The sequence below is a fragment of the Colletotrichum karsti genome (genome assembly GCF_011947395.1).
Source record: "Colletotrichum karsti strain CkLH20 chromosome Unknown Scaffold29, whole genome shotgun sequence".
In the NCBI taxonomy this organism is placed as follows: Eukaryota; Fungi; Ascomycota; class Sordariomycetes; order Glomerellales; family Glomerellaceae; genus Colletotrichum; species Colletotrichum karsti.
The window spans coordinates 372,619-384,429 of NW_024065929.1; the positions used below are offsets into that span (position 1 = coordinate 372,619).

The 11,811-nt window shown below is 50.1% G+C and overlaps 4 protein-coding genes across 4 annotated transcripts; 3 read left to right on the plus strand and 1 right to left on the minus strand.

The window, feature by feature from the left end:
• Nucleotides 1-691: 691 nt before the first annotated feature.
• On the plus strand, nucleotides 692-1,675 carry CkaCkLH20_08625 (uncharacterized protein; the record flags this gene model as incomplete). The annotated part of the gene is made up of 1 exon (XM_038891340.1): nucleotides 692-1,675. The coding sequence occupies one exon, from the start codon at nucleotides 692-694 to the stop codon at nucleotides 1,673-1,675; it is 984 nt and encodes a 327-aa protein (XP_038743352.1).
• Nucleotides 1,676-2,809: 1,134 nt separating this feature from the next.
• CkaCkLH20_08626 (uncharacterized protein) lies at nucleotides 2,810-4,399 on the minus strand (the record flags this gene model as incomplete). The annotated part of the gene is made up of 3 exons (XM_038891341.1): nucleotides 2,810-3,697; nucleotides 3,756-3,995; nucleotides 4,055-4,399. 3 exons carry the CDS (start codon nucleotides 4,397-4,399, stop codon nucleotides 2,810-2,812), a joined length of 1,473 nt encoding a protein of 490 aa, XP_038743353.1.
• A 2,437-nt stretch (nucleotides 4,400-6,836) lies between these two features.
• On the plus strand, nucleotides 6,837-8,474 carry CkaCkLH20_08627 (uncharacterized protein; the record flags this gene model as incomplete). The annotated part of the gene is made up of 3 exons (XM_038891342.1): nucleotides 6,837-7,162; nucleotides 7,216-7,452; nucleotides 7,514-8,474. The coding sequence occupies 3 exons, from the start codon at nucleotides 6,837-6,839 to the stop codon at nucleotides 8,472-8,474; spliced, it is 1,524 nt and encodes a 507-aa protein (XP_038743354.1).
• A 631-nt stretch (nucleotides 8,475-9,105) lies between these two features.
• CkaCkLH20_08628 (uncharacterized protein) lies at nucleotides 9,106-11,276 on the plus strand (the record flags this gene model as incomplete). The annotated part of the gene is made up of 2 exons (XM_038891343.1): nucleotides 9,106-9,650; nucleotides 9,707-11,276. The coding sequence occupies 2 exons, from the start codon at nucleotides 9,106-9,108 to the stop codon at nucleotides 11,274-11,276; spliced, it is 2,115 nt and encodes a 704-aa protein (XP_038743355.1).
• Between the last annotated feature and the right edge of the window lie 535 nt (nucleotides 11,277-11,811).

The following is an 11,811-nucleotide window of genomic DNA, read 5'->3' on the forward strand; positions in this document are numbered from 1 at the left end:
AAGTATGCTTGAATGGTATGTCACGGACTCTTCGTATTTGGCTCCTCGTTGGGTATGGCGAGATATCTATGACCAGATTATAAGGGTGGCTGCATTGTATTGCGCGGCGTATTGCATTTGTTTGTTCGTATTTGGCTCAGAATGCAATTACTTCGTGGCTCAGGCTGCCACTAAATGTGAAGACTTTTCGTGCCTCTCTTCAGCCGCGGAGTTGTCAGGAAAGGCCAAAGAGGTGCCCAAACACAATGCTACGAAACTGGAGACAAGTATTGAACTTGTTCAGACCTCATTGGCTGTTCGTATCGTCTGATGATCGGATTGCTTTGGGGATCCGCAACGGGCCGGAGCTTTTTTCGGTGCCGGTTGCGACGGAGCTGATTTCCATGATCCCGTAACCACGTCCATCTCGAATTTCTCATCAACTCTGATCAAAACTGATGCACAAATGCTTCAGATAATGATGTTGAACTGCAAGATCCCAACTTCAACAGCCGCGGATGATCGACGCTCTCTTGCCAAGTAATGTGTCTCACTCCATCGAGCGCCTATTACTAGTGGTCGATAGTGGACCTAGGGTGCGAGAATGAGTAATGCGAGAATTTCATGAGTTCCCCTCAGCAACTGCGACGTCATTGCCGACCGCAATGTTGGGCTGAACAACCGCGCGACACATCCTCGCAATTCTGTCACCATGCAATCGCTCTGCGAGTATTGCGAAGTCATCCCACTCAACTCTGCAGAACTCCGATCCAGAAAGGACGATGCTGCGGCTTCTTGGTTCGGTCTTGGACATTTGGACCGGGTCATCAACAGCAAATGCCCCTTCTGTCGACTCGTCACCCAGGCTATCCACCAGGACTACATCGCAAACCCGGAAGATGGAGTAGCTACTAGTCGATTGGACCCAGTAAATGTCGTTTGGTCCAACGACTTGGGACCGGGCAAACGAGGGGCTTTCTACGTCTACGGCGTCCGAAAATGCATCATATACTTCGCGGGAGACGAAACTCAGACCACGGACGGAGGAGATGACGACGGCTTCCTCCGATCATCGATTTCTCCCGACCTGGATTATCACAGGATTGGTCAATGGATCTCCTCATGTGAAGCGACGCACACCGTTCACTGTGGCGATGGTTACACTCCGAAACAATTTTCTGATGCATATCCGGGTTTAGAAGTCCTGCGACTCATTGACGTGGAGTCATATTGTCTCGTGAGAGTCCAAGATGTCCGCCGATACGTGGCTCTCAGTTACGTCTGGGGCGGTGTTGCAAGCGTTCGCTTGGCCACGTCTAACCTAGAGCAAATGCTGAGGATAAATGGGATAAAGGCTGCCTGGTCACGTCTGCCGAAGACCATTACCGACACAATCCTACTGGCGCAGAAACTCCAAATCCGATACGTCTGGGTTGATGCTCTTTGTCTTATCCAGGACGACGAGGACGATCTTCGTCGGGGCATCAACGTGATGGACAATATTTACGAGAGGGCGCATTTGACCGTGGTTGCTGCCTACGGACACAATGCGAATGCAGGTCTTCCCGGTATTGCAAAGAACAGTCGAATGCGGACGGAGTCCATTGACGTCAGAAAGAACATTCATATGCGTGTCTTCATGGAGCTGGATGGGATGCTTGATTCAACAGTCTATCAAACAAGGGGTTGGACGTAAGTGACCCATAGTTGAACGCGAATTCAGGACCCTCGAAAACTGAAGAAAACGCGCACAGGTTCCAGGAACAAGTGCTCAGTCGCCGAGCCTTGTTTTTCTTCCAGAACGAGATCTTCTTCCGCTGTCAACGGATCGACGTCTCCGAGCGGTGCTTTGATCGGGAGGTCCACTCGATAGCCAACGTTGAAGCTGATAGTTGGCATCAACCAAGAGCGTTGAAGCAAGCACTCCATTTGGCGGACCCACGCCGAGATTACTCTCACATACTGGAAAGCTACACAGCAAGGTCATTCACAAATTCACAAGACGTAATGCGAGCTCTGGCCGGCATCATTCGGCGAGTAGGAGAGAAAATGGGCCAAGAGATGATACAGGGAATGCCTTCAGGTGCATTGGCCCTGTTTCTATTGTTCAGAAGTGCGACAGGAGGCGGCTTTCTGAGACGCAGAACGGCCTTTCCCAGTTGGTCATGGGCTGGATGGGAAGGACAGGTCACCTTCGAATACGACAACATGTTCAGCAGCTGGTCTTCGACGCGCCTTTGGATCTTGTGGCATGTGACAACAGCCTCCGGGGAAACAGAACAGTTACCAAATCACATCAGATCAGATGGGCGATACTTGAGATACGCTTCCGTCGCCAGTTCAACCGACGATGACAAAATGGCCAGGTTCTGCTGTCGTTACAATATTGATACTAGCAGGCGAATTCCAGAACAAGAAGTGAACGCCACTACCATGAACTACCCGCTACTTCGATTCTGGACACTTGCAGTCTACTACCGCATAAAGGTTTTGGATACCTTCGGTGGAGATTGCACGTTCTATGGAGAAAACGGCCTCGAGTTCGGCAGTCTGAGGGTTGATGGATTAGAGTCTATGGATTTTAATAACTCAGGAAGCCCTTCCGAGGTGATACTGCTGTCGGAATATACGGAAGATGAAGCGTCAGACGATAATACTGTGTTTTACAACGTTATGCTGCTGAAGAAAGACGCTATGTTCACGCAACGACGGGGACTGGGACACTTGTCATTATCGTACATCGATCACAGCTTCCAGCCCGGCCCCGTGTGGAAAGAGATATCATTAGCTTAAATTCTTTGCAGTATCAAACCTCAGTAAGCGAGATCTTTCATTGACTCCTAGTGACCGAACAGATCCAAGAACCCCCCGATGAAACCGCAACAATTCTACCTCCGCTGGCTCGCCATGTACCCAAACCAAGCAATTGACCGTTCACGACGTGGTAGGTGCCAACAAGAGGATAACGAACATTTCCATCTGTGCCTTTCAGCACGAGGTCGTACTCACGCGGGATTACTCGGCGTTGGGCAACGCAAGTGACCCCTGGCACAACTTCTGGGGAAATGAGTTTGCGCAGGGCAGATGTCCATTCATCTTCCCGGAGATCCTCGCCAAACACAATACCATCACCCTTCCCACTGCGAATCGGCTTGAGAATGTAACTGAATCTCAGCCTAGGGTCCGATATTGATGTCTGAATAAGGCCTCTCAGCTGTTGCGAGCCCGGTAGAATTGTGTCCACGATGCCCCTGTCGAGAGCCTTGCCTTGCGCTGGTGTTAGGACCTCGCTAGCAACCAAGTGCGGTATCTCCTGTTTGACGATGCCCAACATTCTTTTGTCATGAACCAGAAGTATAGTGCGCATGTCATTGAAGCATCGGAGGCTAACCTCCCGCAACATCTGACGTTCCATGGCAGCTAGCTCCCGCTGATGCAGTTCGAGGCCGACCTGGTGAATTTCCTCCCAGATTTCCCCGTTCGCCGCTTCGAAACCTGTTGGAGCACCCTTCTCGGCGACGCAGCAGAGGCGGTATCCAGTTCTACTACTGGCATCAGAAAGGAGCCTCAGATCGGCTGGCGTGATCAAACGAGGCGTAACACCGAAGCGTCTCCGGACGACGTCCACGAACATGTGGATATCAATCCCGTTCTCTTCGCCTTTGAGAAGATGTAGGGGGTGTTCTCTGCGAAAAAGGTTGAACAGCCCGTCCAAAATCTACTCGGAGAGTTAGGGAGAAAGGTTCGATGCAAGATGTGAGGGAAAGTTCCAGTACCATACTCGGATCCGTAGCTCCAACCAATTCATCTTCGTGTCCCTTCAGGCTTTGGTTTGTGGCCTCTTGACCGTAGGCCTCATGTATGAATCCATTGAAAGAAAATCGCGCGTTGATTTCCGTGATCCTGAAACTTTCCTCATGGTTATCGTCTTCTTCAACCAAGAAATCCGGCCGCCAAGATCCCAGGCGTTTGGCGAAATCTGGAAGAATGCCAATTTTTACTTGGCTTTCTATCCACTGCGACAGGTCAGAATAATTACCCACGAACTCACTCGGAGGGGAGCAAAATGGCTTACTATTAATAATTCTTCCTCCTCTGGCTGCAGAGGCATGCGCTGCGGGAACTGAGCCTGCGTGTCGATCCACCAACGCTGAACGATATCAATGATGGCAATAGTCAGGGCCTCATGTAGATCTTGCATCTGTTGTAGGTGGTGGTTGCCAACGAGAATTGGCCGAGGACATCCGGCGGCATATGACCCATTGTGCCATAAATTTTCTGGACACAGATTGAGAAGCTTGTTTCGAAACTTGATCTCCTCGTTGCCGAGGAAACTAGGGCTGAGATTCTGGCTTGTTGCCGAAGCGAATATTCCTGGCGCGGAGCCTAAGCATACTTGTACGAGCTGTTGACCATCCATTGTGATATTGGTGGGATTGGAGAAAGATTTCAACGTTTAGGAATGGATAGAAACAACGCATTAGTTATATATAGCGTAAGTTTCATCTCTTGTCGGATTTTCATGACTTCTTGCTGCATGCGGTCACTGATGCGTGCGGTTCCGAATTCATTGGCATACCTAGCTGTATGATGTTAGTGACGTACTTGATATTGACATTGAGGTCTCAACGACTCGACCTGGATCGGTGAGGCCATTCAGCGCCACTTCGGATGGCTGAAAGCTAATCAGAACAGAGTTTCATGTTTTCTGGACGTATCATGAAGCATGTGCTATTGCTGGTTATTGCGAGATTTCGAATAAGTCAAGAGGGAAAGGCCAAGGGTCGCTACATTGTATTACCAGGCGAAGTGATATTGCGACGTACCATTGAGAGACTGACTCACTTTAGAGTGTCTTGCTCGAGACGGCAACGGCTGGAATCTTCACCATGAGCTAAATCAGGCAGTAAGTCTTCAATATGAGACTGTTCTTCCGTACTTGGGAAGATGTTGATGGTGAATCAGCCGTTTCGGCGTCCTGTCAGGCACACACAAAATCTCTGTTTCAAGCTAGGTCCCGTCACCCATGAATCACTCCTTCCGTTCCTTTTTATACTAGCGATGCTAATTCTTTGGGGCTGTTCATTTCTTTCTCTGTTCTCGAAACTTCCCTTCTATGCTCAATAATTTCAGTCAAGTATTCACTATGCGCGCGTTCGCCTTTACCTTTCGCAACATCGCGACATTCCACAATCGAGCTCTTAGAGCTTGTCTAGGCTCCAATTTCGTCCCCATCAACCCCCCTCGCCCCTCAAATACTTTGAAAAAGACAGCAGCTGTTCATCTGCCTCACATCCAGGCTCAGAGTCCAAGCCAGGCACATGATCTCGAACATGTTCACCTGGTGTCAACAAATCTAGAGCGAGTCGGTCTGCTCAAAATCGGGTTGGAGTTTCAGGACGACCGCAGCGAGTATCTCATAACTCTTCTTCAAACTCTTCACAAGCATCACAATCATGAACTTCCCATTTCACATAGCGCCACTCGAGGGTGGTTCTGGGATGTCCGCCCCAACAGCATCAGCTTCCAGACCGAGAAGCACCAGGCCAGGTCGGAAACCATGAACGACTTTCCTTGGCACACCGACTGTAGCTACGAGCATCTTCCTCCGAGATATTTCGCTCTTCAGGTGCTTCAGCATGATCGGTTTGGAGGCGGTACCTTGTCCGCCATGAATGTCTCGAAACTCAGCCAGTTTCTCTCCCCTCGAACCAGGGCCACCTTGAAATTACCAGCATACCGAATTCTCACGCCGGCCGAGTTTATCAAAGATCCGACTCAGACTCACATAGTCGGACCAGTAATGGCCGATAGCTTCAACGGACAGTCACCCATCATGCGTTTCAGAGAGGACATCTTGACGCCAATGACGGAGGATGCGGCCGTGGCGCTGGAGGAGCTAAAGGAGGCTCTTGGGAGAGAGGATGTTAATTTAGGTGCGGCGGTACATCTCAGCCCAGTTGATTTACCGAAGGGATCCATCGTTCTCATGGATAACCGCCGTTGGTTGCACGCTCGGAACCACATCCGTGATCCGGAACGTCATCTGCGTCGTGTAAGGTGGGATGCCAGATCGTTCGGCGATGTCACTCAGCATGATAGTATTGCAACATCGCAGTAGTGTGCGACTTCATAGCAAAAATCAAGAGAGAGTATTTTGAAATTCCTATTTTACCTCTGAATAAGCGTGTTAAACGCTGTTCGGCTCATATCAGCCCTCATGAGGTCCTTCTTGCCCCTTCACCTACAACGCCGTCCAAATCTAAACTGGAAGCGTGATCTTTCTGAGACTGCAAGGCATGGATACTATCCTCATTGTGTCTACTATGTGCCTGCAGTGCCATATGATTTAGTAGAACTCACAAACAGCCCCATGCGTTGAGACACAAATTTGATGAGACATTGCAAGCGGGTAACTCTTGACGGCTTGGACGGGTCGGGACAACCGAACGCCACCCTCGAGACACAATGGAATCAAACCGATGTTTTCGGATAATGAAAAACCTTAATAAGCTTGAACAGTTCTCGATTTGACACGGTTGGCCGGTGAATGTGGGCAACCGGGACTCCACAATGAAAAGGCAGTCATTTTCCACAGACATATGTATGCATTCCATGCCGAATTCACCAGGCGAGACACTGCGGACCTCAGTGATTTCGGAGAAGACTCCGTCTTCATCTGACAGTGATTGAAGCCTGCGCAATAGTTGTCTTGTCACTGACACCATCCTTCTGTATCCATTGATCAAATCATCTATAATTCCCCAAAACCAGCATGCCAGCTCAGGTGCCTGTGGCATCAACCCCCGATTTTAGACCACTTTCGTTTCCCCCAGAAGCGACCGTCAGCTTTCACGATGCTGCAATCTTCTAACCTCAGCCCCCAGCCCATCTACTTCTCCGACAACCGCCGGATATTTTCATCGACGTCCCAAGTTAAGCCCGAGGTTGACGTGGAAAAGAAATTCCAATCGCCCACCCAGGATCCTCTCCCACCTTCGATCTCCGAAGACATGGCATTCTCACTAGACCAAGTGCTGTCGGTTGCCAAGGTTCATCCGTTCTACTCCGACGTTCAGTACCCGCCTGATGAAGGAGTCATTGAGGCTATCAAACGCCAGCCCGCATCGCCAATCACAAAAGGAGACCTAAGCCGTCAACCTCTCCTGAAAAAGAGCGATTTGTGAGTGAATCTGCCACAAAGGGTTCTGGAGCTATTAACTGACCGTTTATCAGATACACCGTTATCAACAGACTGGTAAACGACATCAGGCCTCAGAACACTTACCGTCACAATGTCTACACAAGTGTCACTGGTGGTGGAAGCACTACGTCAAAACCTTTATTCTTTGCTACAGACGCGATCGAGAATCGTCGACACAGAGCTTATTTCGGTCTGTTTCTACAAGCCCTCGGCGTGATCGAGCGCGGGGACTGGGTTTTGACAACACACTGCGCGGGTAACCTCTACAGGTGAGTGAACCATGCCAGTGAGTGGGACTGTTCTGCTGACGAGATTCGTATGATGATTCAGATCTCTAGATTTGACTTGTGAAACTATGGAAAACGCCGGCGCCTCCGTTCTTGCGGCTGGTAACCACCTACACCCTTCAAAAGTTGCCGAAATGCTACGAGATTTCAACGCCAATGTGCTGAGCGGTGATGGGAGTCAAGTTATGTCGGTCGTCCACCACATATCGATGATGTCTTCCACCGAAAGGGAAGGGATCCATCTCAACAAAATCATCTACACATCTGAGGGTCTCACAGCGACTCAGAGGTCTTACATCAACACGATACTAGGTCCGGTGAAGATCTGCTCCGTTCTCGGTAGTGCAGAAGCCGGGCCGTATGGAGTAAACAATCCCGACCTCACATCAAACGACGAAAACTCTCATTTGAATCACACAGACTTTGTTTTCGACACACGCATGATCATCATTGAGATTCTCCCACTCTCACACAAAGAGGGTGACCCCGTTCCCAACACGCTGCCCGAAGGCGCAGCTGGCATGATCGCCCAGACGTCCCTTACACGACTACGAAACCCTGTTGTCCGCTATCTCACTGGCGATGTCGGATCTCTTCACTCATTATCACCAGAAGCTCAGTCACGAATCCCAGAGGAACATCGTCGTTACATGCGTGTTCTACGACTGCAAGGTCGCGATCAGCGTTTCAGCTTCATGTGGGATGCAGATGACGTTGAGTTCGACAAATTGAGCGTCGTCATGGCCGACCCAGCTCTTGGTGTACTACAGTGGCAGGTCATTCTATCCACCATGCAGCCGTCGAAAGAGGTAGCGCTTGAGCTGCGCGTACTCCGTGGTAATCGTGGGAGCGAGGCCTTGGTTGTCAAACGTCTGAAAGAGTTCTTCTACGTATACGAGCCCAACGAACACAAGTTTCAGATAACGTTTCTTGATGGAATGTCCGGCTTTGAACTCAGCCGGACAGGACAAAAAGTCGTCAAGTTTATCGATCGTTGCGTTTAGTTCATAGCGACGATACGTGTTTCTCGGAAATTCAGATTGAACTTGGCAGCCTAGCGTTTGTCCCGTTGTTGGTTAATATTCTTTCCACGCGTCTTTCAAGACGCAAGTCTGGCTTGTGTGTAGATACAAATCTAGCGGTGACCGACCTTGGTGAAGAATGACTAGATCTTTCCGAGTAAGCGAAGATACATACGTATGTCCAATCTGATATGAGAGATCGCACGTGACGAGATCTTCATCTCCCGTCATGCTGTATTTGTAGCAAATATTTCTTTTCTGCCCGTCGGCCATGGGTTGCCCATTTCCGTTAAGACACATCGAGCCAATCAGATTGTACCTAGCATCCAGAATGTTAATCAAAGAGGCGATGGCGTGGAATGAGCTGGTTTGAGGTGGTTTCCTGAGCACATTATTCTGCCACAAACTCACTAGAGCTGGACCAATGACAACCTAAAATCTCGCGCATACCACAACCTTCTCTGAGGGGGTTTCCCTAATTTGATATTGCGTGTATATAATTGGCAGACTGATGGCAGTTACATGGGTTATCAATACCGCGATACAGGCATTTCACAAGACACTCTGTGCCAAGCTTCCGTGCTACCAATACTTTCATCAGTCTCATTCAACCATGAAGCTGCATCGAGCTTTCCTTCTCGCCATCACGGTCAGTGGTGTTCTAGCTGATGCTGGGGGCAGGACAGGACACGGATTAGTCGGCTATGGCATACAAATGTTCAAACCCGCCTGCGCGTTTGCGTGCCGGGACGCCATATCCGGGGCAACACTCAAGTGCTCCACCGCCGGAGCTGCCGACATGGGTGGTATGGCTGGCATGGACGCCGGCATGGTGATGACCGATGCCAGCTGTTACGCTACGGACGACGCTTTTCTTCAGACGCTCGCATGGTGCGTCTCGATCAAATGCCAAAGCATCCCGTCTTGGAGACTCGAGAAGTACTGGCAAGACAACGTCGCCGGTACCGCCGCTGTCCAGCCGGACCCGAAGGAATCCTATCAGCAAGCTTTGATGAGAGTCAATAGCACACCGGACGCTCTCTATGCTAGTACTGGACCGCTGAACCAGACGAGCCGGATTTCCGATGATCTCTGGTACGCGGCTTATAATACCGACACAATCTTTGAGGACCAGGAGAGTATGCAGGAAGGATACGGGTAAGCATAAAGACAATTACTGAGTACGAATAATTCTGGCCTCTGACAATAAACAGTCTCATCATCCTCCTGTCAGGGGTCGTCATACCAATCAGTTTATCCCTTCTCCGATTCTTCCCATTTCCTACGGCATGGCGCTACTTCTTCAATGCCTGGATAATCGAACCTCCATTGTTTGGGAAGCATCACGACACGCCAGTACTGTTCGGCCTCGTTTTCATGCCCAAGCGCGGACAAGCAATGTTCATCTCGTACTTCATCATCATCAACACAGTTCTATCGGCAGTCAACTACGAATACGCCGACCCCAACACCTGGTATCCCGGCGACAAATGGCGCTGGATGTGCATGCTGGTTTCCAACCGCCTTGGGTTACTCAGTTTCGCCAACCTGCCACTGGTTTTTCTGTACGCCGGCCGGAACAACATCCTTCTGTGGATAACGAACTGGTCGCACTCGACCTTTATACTTCTTCATCGATGGATTGCCGCAATAGCAACTCTCCAAGCAATATTGCATAGCATTATTTACTTGGACGTCTACGTCAAGAATGGAACACACGCTTCAGAGTCTCAGAAATCGTTCTGGTACTGGGGAATCATCGCTACCGTTGGCTTGGTCATCATGTTCCCCACGTCGGTCATCCCCATACGCAGGAAGATATACGAAGCCTTCCTGGCTTGGCATGTTGCCATCGCGGTCTTGGTCATTGCAGGCTGCTACTGGCACATTGTGTTCGAATTCAGCCATCAGTGGGGTTACGAGGTTTGGATTATTATGTGTATGGCTGTCTGGGGGCTTGATCGCGTTTTTCGGGTCGCAAGACTCGCGCAATACGGAGTGAAAGAGGCAACCATTACGAGCATCGACTCTGACTACGTTCGCGTTACCATCCCGGATGTATCGGCAATAGGAGTCGCCTACCTCTACTTCCCAACTCTTACCTGGCGCATCTGGGAGAATCACCCTTTCTCAGTTGCTTCTAGCATCATTCATCCTGCTCTTCAACAAGCTCAAAATACATGTGGTTTCGCAAATGACCTGGAGAAGCACGGTGGAATTACAACCTCTGCTACAACAACGGCATCACCCATCAGCAGCCAGCCCTCCGATGGTCCCCGCGCGTGGCATGGGCAAGCTTCAACTGGCATCACATTTTACGTCCGAATTCAAACAGGCCTCACTTCCGCTCTGGCCAGTCGAAGCTTGGTGCCTGTCCTTGTGGAGTCCGGCTACCCTTCTCACTCCCCTTTGACCGAGTCGCCGCTCAAGTCCCCTGTTCTAGTGGCAGTCGCTGGCGGGGTGGGAATCACGGCTGTTTTGCCCTATCTCTCGATGCATACTGGTCGAACTAAGCTATTTTGGGGATGTCGAACACAAGCGCTCGTTGACGATGTTGAGCGCCTCAATGCTCTGTCCAGGGTCGAGAAGGAGGTGTTTGTGGGAGAAAGAATGTCTGTTCGGGATTGCCTTGACAGAGAACTCGTCGGAGCCAGAACTGAAACGTGTGTGCTTGTTTCCGGACCGGAAGGGCTGATCGACGAAGTGAGGAGTGTTGTTTTGGACATCTCACGCAAAGGCACAGGGTCGAAGGTTAGGCTTGTTGTTGAGTCCTTCAGCTGGTAGTATAGATTGAAAGAGTTTATGAGCTAGGTACTTCTTCACCTTGCATACAAATTAATTAGGTATTCATACCTGAACATGTTCGAGAACAAGAAGCAAAGCTTGAGGCGTTACCTGAAATCCACTTGTGGCGTTGAAGATCTCCGAAGCTCCAACTCCTACTTGTATCTTAGACAACGCAGCCCAGGCACTAGCACGCAACAAGGAACGCCCCGAGAAAACAGGCTTCGGGCGCTTGCGCTCGATAATCTCAGACTGGACGAGATCTGGTGCACTTTGACGTTGGCGTTCCTCGATCGCCCAAGCAAGCGTCCATGCTACCTCGGGAGCCCGGTTACCCCGGAAAAGCTCGGGCTCAACAATCCAAGGGTCCAGGGTTTTTGCAAGAAGCTATCATTCCAGCCCTACTCGAAGTGTTCATGTGGTCAAGCTTGTTCAATGTGAACTACATTCAAGCCACTCATTTCGAATTCTGCAAGTTCACGACGCTCGACAAGGAAGTTGCAGGCATGGCGTTCAGCGCAATTGCTATGCGAGT